Source organism: Parambassis ranga, chromosome 20, assembly GCF_900634625.1.
Source record: "Parambassis ranga chromosome 20, fParRan2.1, whole genome shotgun sequence".
Classification (NCBI taxonomy): Eukaryota; Metazoa; Chordata; class Actinopteri; family Ambassidae; genus Parambassis; species Parambassis ranga.
The window spans coordinates 10,785,668-10,802,305 of record NC_041040.1 but is presented as its reverse complement, the minus strand read 5'-3'; the positions used below and the strand labels follow the sequence as shown (position 1 = coordinate 10,802,305).

Sequence of the window (16,638 nt, the reverse complement as noted above, 5' to 3'; positions counted from 1 at the left end):
AAATTTACAGCAGAATTAAACATGATAATTTATAAGGTGGAGTTATAAGGTCACACTAATGGTGTTTAAGTGCATGTAAGATCTGCTGAACATAGCTCGTGCTGTGAATGGCTCTACCAAGAAGTCCTGGTTTTTGGCCACTAGGAGGCAACAGAACAAGCTACAAACACAACATTAACTTAATGACATTGTGAGATCTTTGTGGCAAACATGAACATCCAAACTCTGAAGCCAAAACAATGAGCCGAAAGGTCGTGTTAAATTGTCGTTACAAAGGTAAACACCAGTCGGTTCACTTTCAGGAGAAGATAAATGCTCAGTGTAAATTCCATCCTGGTGGTCCAAAACATGCAGCTGTGCTGACTCAGATCACAGCAACACAGAGGCTGACACACATCAGATACTTCTGTTTCATCGTCAGGGATCCAACGAGACGCTTTGAAACCCCCACTGGCTTAAAAGTTCATTCAATAAACTGGACACACACACACAAATCTGTTTGTGATTAATAAAATATGCCAAATATGAATTGATATTTTACAGTACATGACAGTTCAAACAGAGGACAGCAGGCAAAGCCCACACTCTAATTCATTAACAAGCCGAAACGTCAAAAATAGCAATAAGCTGTTTTATTTATTACACCCAAAGAAAGTGGCAACATAAGCACCGTGAATCAAAAGAGAAGATTATTAAAAGAAGACATTTGACAGAAGATAAAATAAGGAGTCTGAGGTTGGGAGTAAACAAAATATTATTTAGGCTGAATGCTTGAACGAGAGAGGCAGAGAGTTAAAGACCTTGCCAAAAGGTCTGATGATTGCTGCCCCCTCTTTTTCCACTGCCAGCCACGGCCATTAAATCTCTTACACAACTGCTGGCCTTTGCAGTGGCTCCTGACAGCCAAGCCTGCATCATCATGGTGTTCAGCCGCACATGCAGTACACGACGGAGAGGCTTTTATCTACTAAAGAGAGCTGGAAGAGCTCGGATAAGCTAATATATGACAATGTGACAAAATCATCAAAAAATCATTTTAATTAATTTATAGTTCTAATTGGAAATGTTTGTGGAATATGAATGAGAAAGAACAACAAAGTGCTTCATTTATTTCCCAAATCAAGAAGCTTGACCTTAACATAGACAATGGCTGGATTTAAATGTGGTAGGTGGTTCGGTATAATAGAAAAGGCTCCTAATTAAAAAATCCTTTGTCTTCAGATTAGTTTGGATCAAAGGATCAGCAGCCATTTGCTGATGCCAGCACCACACTTATTGGCATGCTGGTATTTCATAGACTGTCCAGGGAGTAAAGTGGATTAGCTCAACTTGACCTGAAAATTCACAGGAAGTAAAAAAAAAAAAAAAAAAATCACTCCATGCTATATTCATTTCCCCTTTCTCACATATTCTCACATGTTGCTGATAAAGTTTTTTTAATATATATGAGTTTGCTGATAAAGCATTAGGTCAGTGCTTACCCTGCCACTCATCACCCTCTTGTTATCAGAAACAGAGGTTGCGACCTGCCTGAAAGGATAATTGCTGCATGATGGCAGCTAAAGTTGCTAAAGTAACTGCTATAATGCACTATAGGTTCTGCAGAAAACTTCTCAGCACTTTCTGGATGTATGTTTTCCTCCCACAGCCCCTCGCTGTGACCACACCCAATCAGTGGCGTCCCATCCACTTACAAACACCCACTCGTATCCTCTCCCTAAACCTCCCATTTATCACATTGACAGGAGCGGCTTGTGGTTATTGACTGGGAGTGGATTCTGTTCCCATCCACAGGCTCAGTTATCAAATTAGATACTAAAGCAAAATGTTTGGAATGTTGAATGAGTGGTGTCAGATGGCCTGTTTTTTAGCTAAGTGTGCATAAATTACATGTAATCAGGAGAAGCAGTGTGTTACTGGGAAAATGTGTTCAGGCGTGCACATACATGTCTCTGGTCTCTCTTACAGCTCTATCAGCTGTGTTGAAATATCTGTCTTAGGTGTCTTCATTTGTACAGATCACATGGAACACAAATGTACATTAACACACTCCCACCAAAACAGCTGTTGCACTTATATATATATACACATATATCCAAGGGTCGCAGCCAAAGGGTGGCCAGAGGGCCACGGCCACCTTGGATCTGAAACTGAAATGTCCAAGCTTCAGTGAATGCAACTACTGAACTGATTCAGATGTACACAGGTTACACCGCTGCTGCTCTCCTTTAGGATACTAATGGCAGGTCCTGTATCTTTGCTCTAGTGGGAGTAATGAGTAAATATTCTGTCCAGCACTCACAGTAAAGATCGACGTAACTGACTTCTGACTTCCACTATATTCATTACATACCACAATGATGTGTACCTTTGTCTGTTTAAGTGACTTAAAAGTCACTGGTTGTATTTGGGTTGGCTGATTGTGTCCCATGCTAAGCTAAGTGGCTGTAGCTAACAGACATATGTCCATAACTTGATACAATGAGAGATGCAGAGAAAGTTTCTTTTGTTAAATTGTGTGTGCGTGTGTGTGTGTAAAGTCACAGTTGGTGAATAAAAGACTGGAGGATGGAGTTTGAAGACGAACCAAAGATAAGCCTGATCGTCTGGTCCACACACACACACGTATACATTCAGACACATGCTTAATATTAGGCTTCAGCGTGCGGTCTACCTCATTTTCTCCCCCACACACAACTTTGATATTTTCCTTTGAACATGCCCTCGCCGCAACATCAAAGAGGAGGCTATTTGACTTCTCACTCATCTGTGTCCACATCAATTTTTTGTTCCTGTTGCCTCTTTAAAAAAAACAATGTCATCAGGCTGGGTATCATGCATCATTAGTGCTTTGGGAGAAGATGCGAGGAATGTTATTAGACTCTGTGACCTATCAGCACTGAGACACAACCAGACTGCCTCTAATCACCAATAAAGAAAGTGCAGATATTTCAAGAGTGTTGCTCCGAGTAGAGGAATGACAACTGTGCAGGGAGCTGTGGCACCCTTTGGGAGTCATCATTTGAACAGTGTACAGTCCTATCTGCGTGTTATCGGGCCGTTAGATGCCTTCAGACTTAAGATGACTATAAACAAGATAGATGTGTTTGTTTACTTTTCAGCTGATTCCAGAGGCAACGAAAGAACTGCAGTGCTATGGACTCTACAGGCTGCAGCAGCCTTAAGTGCTCCGTGCTGAGAGGTCCATGTGTCACATGTTGCTGCACAACAGGTGAACTTCATTATCTGCCTATTCTTCACATCTGAAATCTTTACACTGACATCGAAGTTCTACAGCTTTTTTTTAAGAAAACTGAACATACTCCATCACATTCTCTTCAGGAAGGAAGTCATGAGGGGGGAATCAATGTGAAAAATTGAATAAAGAAAAAAAAAAGAGGAAAACCATCTGGTTCCTCTCCATATAGCACCGGCATCCCGCTGCTGGAAAAACAGAGAAGTCAGGAGAGGATGGATAATTCATTAGGCACGCAAAGTTTCATGATGCAAAGCCATTCAGAGAGACACAGATGATGACTCAACCAGGAGTAATTCTAGCCACAAGATACAGTACTGAACAATAAGTTACTCCCTTCCTGTAAATGATGTTTTTTTTGTCAAAATAATGTCTCCCTTTGACTGCCTTTCTACAAGTACGACCTTTATGTTAACTCTCCTTACTCACAGATATGTGATGATGGAACAAAATGTCAGCAGTCAGGCAGTAGTATGCAATGTTCTGTTTTTTTCTTTTCATAAGAATAGGCCAAGGAGAAGCTTTCAGTTTCTTGACTATGTAACATAAATGAAAGGAAACGTATGAAAAGGTCGGCAGGAAATGTTCCGGAGTTCTGGAGGTCACATTCACACAAATGCCTTGTAGTGCCTTTCTGAAAGTCTATAACATATTTCTTTGTTTCTACTTTAACTATCATAAAGGTATTGTACACTTAAGTGTGGGGTATCCGATCTGGAACACAAACCTGGAACCCCTCAGAGCTGGAAGTGATTTAGCATCAATTGTTTTCATAAGATATTAACTGTTGTGTTTCTCATATTAATCACAAAAAACAGACACACAACACTAATCCAGAGATGACACATTTCTCCCTTAAGTTCCTAGCTGGGTGTGGGGGCTGAGCCATGGACAGGGCAGTGTTACACATCACACATGTTCAAAACAAAAGTGACGATCCACTCAAGGTTAATCAGACAGACACAATCCAAGTTAAAGCTGGAAAAACAACACCACTTTACTCTCTCACAGAGAAGGCCGCAGAGTACACTTAAATCTTTGTGTTTTACACTCAACAGGAACTTAAGAGCTCTTAGGGGACGTGGTTTTAATCCGTGGTGAGAACAGCTGCTTAGCATCTCAGGAGCTCGGCTATTTCCAGAAGGATCCGCTCAAGTGTCTATCAACTGTGATCAGCGTGCTAGACGTGGTATTTCACACCTTACCCAACAGCAACTCGGTAAAAGACCGCACTAATAGTAATGAGTGAACTATATATAGAAACTATGTTTATATATTTTATGAAATCAAAGCCACGCGTCATCCTCACCTTCATGTCTGTTTGATTTCTTTTCACAGAGAATTAGAAGCTACAGAGACAGCGTCCCCTCCCCTCGCTTCTAAAGCCTGACGCTGGCAGAGACACCATCTGCATTCCTAAACTGGTAAAGAAGCACATTCTGTGATTATCATTCCAACACAGCATTTGCCATATTCCCCAGGCAGTCATACAGAGTATGATAACAGGCAGCCGTGTTTATTGTTTGTGCCGGACATCCTGACAATGAAACGCTGATAAATGGCTACAGCAAAGTAACAAGTTCAACAAGAGCAATGCTGAAAAGGTTCCTGAGTGAGTCGTAATAGGCTGATGCAGTCTCCTTTTTATTATGACTGAGTGTTTGGTGGTTAATTTGTTTTGACAATGCAAACACTAAAATGCTAATGTCCACCATCTTCAATTTACCTTCCTGCAGTGTTCATTTAAAGCCTCAATGTGTAACTTTTGACACATTTACAGCGAAGACAACACAGCATTCAGTGCTGCATATGAGAGGCTACCTTGTTAATATAGAGTCCTGTCATCATCACTGACACAAGCGCTATGATTTATTTACTACAGTCTCGCTGGCAGAGTATCGATCAACAGAAACCAAACTGGGCCAAGATCTTACCCGTGATTGAGTTACACGTTAAATCGCCCCACCTGCTTTTCATGAGAACTGTTATCAAGACTGTATATCTTTGTTTACATATTCCGCAAATATTGTTGGAAACCTGAGAGGACGGACACCATGGCCCAGCCTGCAGCTGTCGGAGATGTTAAGCAGCCTAGTGAAAGGTATAAACTCACTGAAGGAGCAGCTGAACAATCACAGCAAAGATGAGCCACCCCCAAACACAAAGACGCATGTTCACGTCGCCTAATAAAGTAAACCTCAGCGCTACACTGAGAATTTCTACAACTTGATCTGCTGTATCCACGGTGAGAGCCATTTAACTGGGTAATACTTCACTATTTGGCTATGTTTATGTCTAGCATCCACGTTAAGCTAGCATTATCATTAATTATGGATATGCTGATGAGCCTGTTCTATGCTGTGGAGCAGTCTGGAAAGGCAGAAACTGGGACTTTGGAAGCAACAACGCTGAAACATCATGCCAAGCAATCAAAGTGTAGTTTTGTGACCTATGATCACACGTCCACCAGTGGTATTAACCCTAGATTGAACGTAGACATTGTCAGGAGTGTACATGGAAGACGACGACGCATCCCACTGAGACCTTGGTGAACAGCAAAACAACACCTGAGGTCAAAACAGAAAAAAATGGTGAAACACGCCAGGTACAAAGGAGGGTTAATCCAGACCACAGTTAAATGACTCAATACATGTCTGAGGATTAAAACCTGAGCCAGTGTGGTGGCTTGGTGTTGTCCCTGAAGTAACCATAATAATTATGGACTAAATACCTGACCCTGTCTTCTAGCTCACATCCACACATGATACATATGAAAACATGTTTTTTAAATAAAACCATGAACGTAATCAATATAAAATCACCTAGAGCAGCATGACGATAACACAGGAATGTATCTTCAACAATGTGAAAACACATTGCATGTAAATTGTGCAGGAAGAGACAACAGTGCTCCCTCAGAGCCAATGTGTTCCCTTAATGTGACACCAAGATCATTAGCTCTTACAGCAGTTTGAAATGAACGGAGAGAGCTGTGAAAGTTTTTATTTGACATCCCGATGAACAGCAATAGCAGCTTGGCCATCTACCCTGTTGAGTTCACCACCTGGGCCTTGAACCAGGGATGCATGTGAGGTCGCTCATGTGTGTTGTGAGTGTGGACATCAGAAGGACATAAGAGAGAGGAGTTGAAACTCGACCGCTGTCGCCTGCTTCTCAGCAGCAGGGAGAAAAAAACTAAAAGGGGCTGAGTCAGTTTGTGTGCTTCACTGCTGAAGCTGCTGCTGTGCTGTTCTACACATCAACCCTGCATACAACCTGAGCATCACCCGCATGCAGCATCAGCACTCTGCACCCTGCTGTCCACATGCAATGACAGAAACATACACATCAGACTGCCACCACGGATACACATCACAAAAATGCACATGCGCTCTCAGACAGCCAGCGACGTGAGTGTGCTATACTGTACTGTAGATGCAGCCTTTTAGAGGGCTTTGCAGCAAACTGGCAATTTTCCATTGCGTCCTTTCTCACGTGCTCTGTCACTCAGAGCTGTCACCATGGAGATGAGCTCAGTTTCTGTGTGTCTCAGGCTGTAGTTCATAGACTGCAGCACACGGCAGCGGAGGCAGGCACAGCTCATTCCATCACATCCTCTGAGTGTGACCCCGGTGGGAGCCACTAAATACACCTGAAGGTAGCATCACTGAGGTCAGACATGAACACATGAAAAGTTACCAGCAGCACACACAAGCAAACTTCAGGTGAGTGGGAGCACAAACACAGTGTGATGTTATCCATCTAAACTTTTCTTTTCATTTGAAGGTGAACTGAAGACAACATTTAAGCAGCTTCCACTGAGTGACCATCACTGAAGCAGCAGCACACAAACACACCAAAGAAAACAGAGACCGCAAACATGTTTTCAGTGAAAGAGGTAGTAGATCTTAAAATACATCCTTGAGAAGTTCCCAAACTTCAGTCTTACACATGAAGCCGCCACGAGGAGTTGTGGTGAAATCAAGGTCAGCAGATATTCTCAATAATTTCACTTACTGTGAAATTTGAGACTTCCTTTGTGGTCACTCGAAGGAAGGTCCGCGAACTGCACCCGGTGCCCCGACATGTCCACCGCTGGCACACCTTTTCTCAGGTCAGAGAGCCACAAGACCGCCGGCTCGGCTGCTGCTCCTCCTCCTTTTCTTCTTCTTCTTCTCCGGGTTTGTGTCAGAAGTATCCGGTAACTTCAGAGCACGCAGGATGAACTGCGTCGAGCTTCGGTTTTGTGCGTGGAAATCCTTCAGACACACACCGGAGGGGACTGTCTGTCATTGACTTTCCCTGCGCTCCCTGCGTGTGTGTGTGTGTGTGCGCGCGCGCTCTGACTGCGTGCCAGTACTGCGGTGAGACAGCCCACCCGGTCCACTCTCACCTGCCCTCTGCTCGGTGGTTTATGATCCGTGGGGGACGCGGTGGAGCAGAGCGGCAGCAGCCTGTCCCTCCTCCTGCATTAGAAAATATTAAAACTTTTCCCCCTGGTGTCTGCAGCGTTACGTCACCGCGAAGCTTTCAGAGGCAAAAAAAAATCCCCAAAAGTCACGTCTAACACAGTGATGTTATACTCATGTGTCAGGAAGCTGAAACTAAAGTTTATCATCAGCGTCTCCAAATCTCCCTTTTGTAGTCTAATCAATAATTTATGAATGGTATAAACTTATAAAAACATGATCAATATCTCATCATAGCAGCTTACAATAATATACTTATTGATTTTTGGTCAATTTCACTGCATTATGTTCGATAATCCCACTGTGGAGTCACTTAAACATCTTTTAACGACGCAGAAACTTGGTCTAACCATACCGGGGTTTACACTGCCACCTAGTGGGAGAAAAGCGCAACTATAATTACTATGGACAAAAGACCATGAGCAAAACATCATGCATCATGCTACAACTGCAGTTATTATAGTTTTATATGTTTTATTAGTTTATTATTATGAACTTAGTCCCAATAAAAGCAAGTATTTGAAAACTACACCAAGCAAAATGATTCAAATGAATGTATTATGTATGTATTTTAATAGCAGGGATGTTTTGGGCCTGTGCTGTGGTCTGAGCCCTGACCTAGGACTCACTTGGCTTGTTACCTGCACACAGTTTAACAGCCCTGATGATGATGATGATGATGATGAGGAGGAGTGCATTAGTGTACCTGAGCATTGGTGACTTCTGTGAAGTCACTGTCAATGCACAATAATACAGGCTGATAGTTTAAGAGCACCAGGTGCTGCCATCCAACTAAGACTCAGGGAAGGCTTGTCTTATTTAAGCCAGACAGACCACATTCTGCACATATTAGAACAGCACGGTGCCCCATCTCTCTCCAAACGTGTGTCAAACAGTCACTGCAACAGCTTTTTTTCAAAACTTTATTTCCAAATATGTTGTCATATCCCGAAAAACAACTGGAATAAGTCAAAGTGAACCCATGTTCTCACAGACACAAATCAAACTCTCCCAACAGGACTTTTTGTGCAAATAAGAGAGCAGCTATCAGATAATGCAGACCAGGTTTCTCTGTATCTGAAAAAATATTGTGCCAACAAAGCATCGTAGAAAAATAACTGGTCTGCCAAGAAAAGGCAAATAAATACTGGATACTCCAAAAGCACTCATGTCAACATGATCCAAACTCAAGAGCAACACACTCTCACACCCTTTCAGAGACAACTACCTCTAATGTGGAAATGCTGGCAAAGTATGTGCACTGCACCTCTTTCTGTTCAGGATATAAACCTTATAAAAAATAACTTAAAGCTGAGACAGCACGTCTGCGTCCTCCTCAAACAGTCCATTCGTTTCACGCAGAACCATTCTGTTCAATGTACATTTTAGACAACGAGGCTGCCATCGACTTCGCCAGCTCCTCGTCTCGTTTTCTTTGCATCTGGGAGTGTCTGCACCAGTCCTCGTACTCCGGGTTGGGGAGACACCTGTCCAAGAGGACGTCATAGTGACCGTTGCTGAGCCAACTCAGCCAGATGGCCGGCTTGGAAGCATCCTCCTCCCCGAGATAGTGCACCATGGTGGAGACAGTGGGACTCTCCAAACTGCCCCCTGTTGTGAGGTGGATGTTGACGTTCAGCATCTGGCTCATGGCGAGAAGTTCGGGGTAGCCGGCCCAGGCACCGTCCTGCGCCGCATTGATCAGGAACTCTCCAACGTCCCCCTCGATGATGGGGTTGAACTCATCCAGGTGGTCAGCTATGTGGTGCACCGTCAGCTCCCTCAGCTCCCCGTGTCTGGCCTGGTCCCCGTACGTGGCTTTGCACACTGCTCTGTACAGACAGTTGCCATCTGGAATGATGTGGTACCTGTATTTGTACCTCTCCTGGAGGTACTTGTTCTGCTTCTCCACTTCAGCCAGGTACCGGGTGACTTTATCGCTGGCGTCCCCTCTCTGCTGAGGAGACTCCTGCAGGACGCTGAGCTCAAAGGCTCGTCTCTCATCTGACACTGGAGCAGCTTCACTCATGTCCTCATTCATGAGATGTTCAGGCAGAGCCGCCCCGTGGGGGACCAGCTCCTCTTCATGTGCTGAGGCCCATCCATTAGTTCTGTAGGGGGTGTCAGTCAGTGAGGCTGCCTCATCCTCATCTGAATTCTCCAATGTCCTCTTGAACCCTTCTATTCTGGGTCCAGTGATGGTGCTGCTGTTGATAAGGTGATTTCCAACCAGGTGTGGGCAGTCAGAGAAAAGCTCGTCTGTTCCATTTCTCAGGTGATCTATCAAGTCCACTATCACCCCAGAGTCATTACACAGCGTGTCCTCACCGGTGTGTGAGTGAGGAGAGGGGGCTTTGCTTGTGGACTCCCTCACGATATGAACAGGCACAGACCTCTCCACTCCATCAGGTCTGCGGATTAATATCTCAGCAGTCGACGTGAAGTAAATCGGCCTCATAGATGAAGCTTCGTAACAAGAAAAGGCAGGCATGTTTGCGGAAGGCGCAGTCTCTGTCACCGGATCAGCGTCCTGCTGCGTAAATCCCGGTCTGTCAGACTCTGGGGAACTTGTTGTCGTCCCGTTCAAACGCTCAGACGCGCTCGACAAAGTTATTGTAACTTTGCGAGACGACCTCGGGTAGTGTGTCAGCACACTGTTGTACAACTGCATTTTCAACGAGTCCTTTATACCGATCACCGCAGCCGGGCTGTTACGGAAAGATGACAACAACGGCTAAAAATACCGTCCATGTCATCAACAACAGCAAAGTTGTAGACGAGCGTTTCCATGGACCCGGGTCCTGTCACCGTTCACACACGGACACCAGCACACCGTCCACTTTAGCCTTCTTGCGTCATTTGCAGATGGGGTGCCTCCCTAATTTTAGACTTCAAACTGTAACTGGATCCAGTCCGGATCTGCACCGGTCAAGTCAGGCAGGATGTACTCAAAGCAACTTCCGCTTAATGGATTTCAAAATAAAATCCAGTATAACCAAAGAGATGTTTATGGGGAGGTTATTGTCCGTGACACTATGATGTACTTTTCATATTAATATTAGGCTCACTTTTAAAATAATTTGTATGTAAGTAGAAGCAATCTAACCCAGTGATAACATAATTTTAAAGTCACATCATTAGACCTATGGCATATAGTTTATGGGTTTCAGTGAGCTTAAATTGAAGCCATTGTGTTGTTTATACTAAATTACAAATGTGTGAAAATTATCTAAATATAATGAACTGTTTAAAAGTCTTATTGCCCTTGAATTGAGGCAAACATTGATTATTGTTTTGTAGTCATTGAACTAAAGGAACAAAAAGCAAAGATAAAATTATTTAAATTACTAGATATAATAAAAGCTACAGAAAAATATAATTAATTAGAAAGTCTTAATTATTGTCGTTTTATTTTGAAAGCAACAGGCCTCTTATTTCCGGTATCGTGCGTATGTAGCGTCACACAGTTCTGAGCAGCGCATCAACAAATGTGAAGGATTTGATGCGTCACCGTCCGGTAAGTTTAGCGATAACGTGAAACAGGAGGCGCATGATCTGAAGAAAAACTGTTTACAAAAATAAACAACTGTCACTCTGTGAGTCAAAGGGAAACCGATGAAAGTAGTCTGAAAACATGTATAAATAATAACACATTTCATTTGTATTCCCTCCTACAGCACCTCTCAATGAGAAGTTACACTATACAAACAAATGTTTTTGTTTAAAATAGTGAAAAGAAAACTTACATTGTATGTTTTTTTAAATGTATGAAATTAATGGTCACATTATATTGCCTGGTCAATAACTATGATCTCTGTTTCAGCTGGCTCACAGTGGATCTGATGGGCTGGAATAGGAAGCTTCTGCAGGCCAGACCAGCTCATGTGTCTGTTTTTACCACATTGTCACAGAGCTTATGTTTGTGAAGGCTTAATATAAACATTACCTCAGCTGAGTCACTTTAAACTGCAAAGCTGTAATGTTATTTTATATTAAAAATAAAGAGGAAAGTTACATAATTGAATAATTGTTTGTGATTATTTTTGTCACCTATATTATTATATAGAAACTAGATTGTTGTTATTACTTTTGAAATATAGATTGAGTTGTCTTAAATGTTTGAGACAGAGCTTAGATCACATGCAGTATCCTATATCAACCACTAGAGGGCATCAGGTGACTTACTGTACAGCAGGCCAGGCTGCACTCAGCTGCAGTACCGCGTGTAGACACGCGGGGGCGACATTTCGCTGAAACAGAAAAAGAAAGGAAAAGAAAAAAAAGCCCCTGTGTGGGAACAAACGCATGCACAGAGGCGATGCTACAGCAGCTGTCGCAGGGCTGTGCACCGCATACAAATGAAGAGGCATTGATCGCTTCCCTCCGCCGTGGCTTTTGTCTTTATAGTAACCTGGACTGGTGCACTAACCTCCAGCATGGTGCAGGGACACATCGCGCCTCCATCTATTGTATACATTTCCTCATTCCTGTGAGGAATTAGAGCAACAGTCGGCTACTTTAGATTTTATTTAAAAAATAAAAATACACCTACACTGTAGGTTTTTACGACTAAATGTGAAAAGATGAGAGGGAACATGCGCAGTAGTGTTACACACAAAGTATACACAGTATAAAAAGTCAAGTTTAGGACCACAAATCCTATTCTGGAGCACAGACTGTCGCAATAATGTGATTTTTCATTGTGGTTTGAGTCACCACGAGGTCCGCAGTGCTCCACCAGCCTGTTGTTGTTGTTGTTGTTGTTGTCATTCTGCCTGCCCGCCTAAACCAGCCCCTCTTTATCCCGCTTATCTTAATGAAATTAAACACACACACACACGCAGAGGTGTTGATTTGGGTTTAGAGGGGGTCCGCGGCGGTTTGAAGCTGCAGCCGCTCTGTATCCATGTCAGTGGAACAACAAGCCATGCTGATGTCAGATTTTTTCCTGCGCTCCGCTCGGTGGGAGGATCTCTGTGCGTTGAGTCACGCAGCTGTCAAAGATAGCTGTCACCCAGTTTCAGGATCAAACACACACAGTCAATGAGAAAAAGGGCTTTGAGCCGAAGGGACGCAGAGATCTCAGGTAACCCCACCTTCAAGCCTCCAAACAAGGACGACTCAGGAGGGAAAACAAGGCGCAAAAAGAGGAAGGAGTTTGCATGAATTTTCGGATATTCACACACACACGCTGGGAATATCAGGAGGAAAGAAGAAAAACACTGTTTTCTTTCTGCGCTTGACGAAGAGGATTAAGTGGGCATTTTTCAAACGGAGATGAAGACAAAAAAGGGTAAGTGTGATGCTTAGGATGAGATGTAAGTGTTGGAAAAAGAGTTTAAAGCGGCAGAAAGAGCGTTTAACGGAGCGAGTTGCCCTCATATGCAAACCATGCAGCCTATTGTTTCCCTTCCAGACATGACAGGGGGCTTTTTCTGCCATGTGCTGGCGCGATGTCAGAACTCCATATAAGTGGCTTTTACAGCTCCTGTGTGCGTATTTATTCGTGTTTTCTTCAGGTGTGGACGGGACGCGGGCTCGCTGTGTTTGTGTTGTTTTTTGTGGCCACGCTGTAATTTAGGTTAAGTTCGTTTTTAAAACGTCAAAGTGGCTCAAACGGCGCGTCACGTCTGCGGGTGTGAAAAGCTCATTTAACTCACGGCTGTGCTACTTTTGTCTTAAGAAGGTGGTGCGAGTAGTAACATTTCCATAATGTGATACTTGGTGTCTTTGTTTCTTTATGTTTTTAAACACACACTTTTTTTTCTGACCGGAAACGCGTCCCGAGCGCTTTTTAACCGTGATAGGAGTCCAGAATGTGGGCTAATGTGGATCCTGACCTCATTGTGGGGAAGTTGCCTTGTTACATTGGTGGACCTCGTGGTGCGGCGCGCACACATACACACAATAGAAAGCCCCTTACAAGTTGTTCAAACTCACAAAAGCGGCGCGTCCTTCGGCTTAAAACGACTTTTCCGCTCTTTCTGTGAGAACGTGATGTTTCAGCTTTACACCAAAAGTCAGCGTTTACGAGCAGAAACTTTTGAAATGCGCACAAAGACTCAGGCAGCCCCAGATTCTTTTGTTTAGTCTGGAGACGCTGATTTGCAACAGGTCTCCCCTCCCCCTTCCCCTCGCTCCCAGCCTACGTAATTACCTCATCCTGTTGGCCGCTCAGACTTTGGGAACTTTCTTGCTCCTTCCTCACTGCTCCTACCAGGATCACTCTCAGCCACTGATTACTGTGATTCTGTTACTGGTAGTGGTGTAAATTACCAATCACCATGTACCTATAATAAAAATCCATGCTGTCTAAATATTCTGGATTAAAGCAGCAGTCAGCAGCTTAATCCATGCAGGCCCTGTGTGATTGTGATTGGCTTTAATCAGTAAAGAAAGCTCCTCTGTCATCTTTGTACATTTTCTGCTGCTCCCTTTATTCTGTCTGTAAAACAGACCTGGTTTGTATTTGTTGAGGCAGGTTTTATAACTGACACAGCATCAGACCAGCCTTTGTGACGTCCCCCCCTCCTCCTCCTCCTCCTTCCTCCCTCCCTCCCTCCTCCTCCCTTCTCCTTATATGAATCACATGGCTGAACTTGACAGCTTGCTTCTGACACATCAGCTGCCTCCCCAGACAGCTTGTGCGGCTGAGAGACTGACGTTACGTGTCGTCCCGTCCTCTCATGCTGTTTTTTTTTGTGTTTCGTTTTGTTTTGCGCAGGTTTGATGATGCTGTCAGGAAGCGAGACGGACGACGAGGACAGCCTGGACGCCCCTCTGGATCTGTCGTCCAACGCGGGGAGCAACGGAAAGAGGAAGCGGCGAGGGAATCTGCCCAAAGAGTCGGTGCAGATCCTCAGGGACTGGCTGTACGAGCACCGTTACAACGCTTACCCCTCGGAGCAGGAGAAAGCCCTTCTGTCCAAGCAGACTCAGCTCTCCACACTGCAGGTACTGACTCCAAGCTTTTCACTGAGTGTAAACAGACCGCTGTAAAAGTCAAGAGGAAACAAGTGTCAGCTTGACTGAATCATTTCCTGTCTCGATGGCAAACAAAACTTGACACACAAACAGTGAATTGAAGGTCATCCAAAGCAGCTTGATGTTGCAACATTAAAGTCTGTGAGACAGCGTGAGTAAACTCACTCCCTGTGCGCTGTGCTGTGCTGTGCTGTGGGCTTGGCTCAGGCACTTGGACAGGAATTTCCCTCCCTCTAGCCCCTTTTCCATCCCAGCTGTCTGGGAACAATGCAGAGTCATTTACATAGTTAGAGCTACAAGCCTCTCTGAGCCAGTTACGACTAGCCTGGAGGAAAAAAGAAGAGAAGATACCACAATCACTGCTGTGACAAAGGAGATCCGTTTGTATTGAAAACAGTTTTAAATGTGGGATTAATAAGTTAATGTTTACATTAGTGTGATGGGAACCTTTCTACAGTTCTGAAATGATAAAAACAGGAAGTGCTAATAGTGTGAAATGTCTCTGAGTGAGAGGTGACTTTCATTTTGATTCCTCTGCTGAAGACACAAAGTGCACCTGGAGACACCAGCAGGCAGAGCAGCAGTGAGGCATGTGATGCAGCTTTCTGACTGCCTGCACCTTCTCTTTGTCTTCTGCAGGTGTGCAACTGGTTCATTAACGCACGGCGGCGACTTCTCCCGGAGATGCTGAGGAAAGATGGCAAAGACCCGAACCAGTTCACCATATCCAGGAAAGGCAGCAAGGCCGGCGACAGTTTCTCCGACAGCTCCCAGTCCCCGAAACACAGCAGCCCTGCAGCGGGTACTGAGGACAGCTACGACAAGCGCGTTCTCCATCCTTCGAGCTTTGAGCCCGCCGCGCCAAGTGTCCTGAGAAAGGCGGTGTCCCCCTCCACGCCCTCTCCGACCTCCGCGTCCCCCTCTCCGGGGCTCATGCCCACCAGGCCTTCTGTCATCTGTCACACCACTGTCACTACAGCAATGCAAGCCAGCCCGACAGCCTCCCACCCCTCCCTGCCAGGAATGAACTGTGACAGGGCAGCCGAGCTGCTGCTGAGGTGCCGGGATGAAGGGCCGGGCAGCCAGCCGCTCCCCGCCGCTACCACCATCCTCAGCAGCACCAGCATGGAGGGCAACCTGAGCCCCCGCAGCGGGCTGTTCAACACCCCTCCCCCCACCCCTCCAGACCTCACACAGGACTTCAGTGGCTTCCAGCTCCTGGTGGATGTGGCCCTGAAACGGGCTGCAGAGATGGAGCTGCAAGCCAAACAGCTGGTCTCCTAAAGGAGAGAGTGACAGAAGAGGAGGGACTGACTGTGTCTCGACCACGGATCTCCTCAGTTCAGTGACTTGTCTGCACGCAACCAAGAACAAATCCACACGAAAGCCTGATCATTTCTATTTTTGGTATACCAATCAATTGATGAGGATGTTTTTTTTATTGAAAAAAAAAACTGTATCAAGGTGCCTTGGCTGTAAGTTGTTTATTCATTTCATATACATGCGTATGTATCTATGTGTATTTTATTTGCACACAGGGACCAAAAATGTTATCAGAGAAATGCTGCCTGTCTTTATGTCTTTCCATTATACTGTATATTATTGTAGAGCAAAAGTTAGAGTCGGTCAGACATCCACACACATTTCAGAGATCAGTTCATGGTTGGTCTGCCTCGTTCGTTTGCACACTAAAGGCAGGAAGGTCATCTCAGTGTCTTAAACATACTTTGCTCTTGGCATCTATGACAGACTTATTCACTACTGTAGTAAATGTGTTTTCATGAGTATAGTTTTGATTTTTGTAATTTTACTTTTAGCTGTTTTAAAAGAAAAAACCTCTATGCTTTTTTTTTTTTTTTTTTTTTTTTTTTTTTTACTCTTATCTTCCCACCGAGGGACGTTTCAGATGACCAATGTAGCAGGTTCTTA

General features: G+C 44.4%; 3 protein-coding genes across 3 annotated transcripts in view; 1 reads left to right on the top strand and 2 right to left on the bottom strand.

Annotated features, from left to right (window-relative positions):
• Positions 1–7,666, bottom strand: part of kiaa1217 (KIAA1217 ortholog) — a 90,661-nt gene extending 82,995 nt beyond the window's left edge. Inside the window, exon 1 of the mRNA XM_028432880.1 lies at positions 7,274–7,666. Within this exon, the coding sequence (XP_028288681.1) occupies positions 7,274–7,343 (70 nt within the window). The 5' untranslated portion in view covers positions 7,344–7,666. The remainder of the gene's footprint in view (positions 1–7,273) is intronic.
• A 968-nt stretch (positions 7,667–8,634) lies between these two features.
• Positions 8,635–10,591, bottom strand: otud1 (OTU deubiquitinase 1). The gene has a single exon (XM_028432894.1). The coding sequence runs from the start codon at positions 10,394–10,396 to the stop codon at positions 9,080–9,082; it is 1,317 nt and encodes a 438-aa protein (XP_028288695.1). The 5' UTR covers positions 10,397–10,591; the 3' UTR covers positions 8,635–9,079.
• Positions 10,592–12,680: 2,089 nt separating this feature from the next.
• Positions 12,681–16,415, top strand: tgif1 (TGFB-induced factor homeobox 1). The gene is made up of 3 exons (XM_028432895.1): positions 12,681–13,018; positions 14,450–14,679; positions 15,349–16,415. Exons 1-3 carry the CDS (start codon positions 13,003–13,005, stop codon positions 15,991–15,993), a joined length of 891 nt encoding a protein of 296 aa, XP_028288696.1. The 5' UTR covers positions 12,681–13,002; the 3' UTR covers positions 15,994–16,415.
• The last annotated feature ends 223 nt before the right edge of the window (positions 16,416–16,638 follow it).

Excerpts from the sequence above, each read along its gene's own strand:
- otud1 (XM_028432894.1), bottom strand. The coding sequence starts at position 10,396 with ATGCAGTTGTACAACAGTGTGCTGACACACTACCCGAGGTCGTCTCGC.
- tgif1 (XM_028432895.1), top strand. Across the intron at positions 14,680-15,348 it reads CTCAGCTCTCCACACTGCAG|GTGTGCAACTGGTTCATTAA; the intron begins GTACTGACTCCA and ends TGTCTTCTGCAG.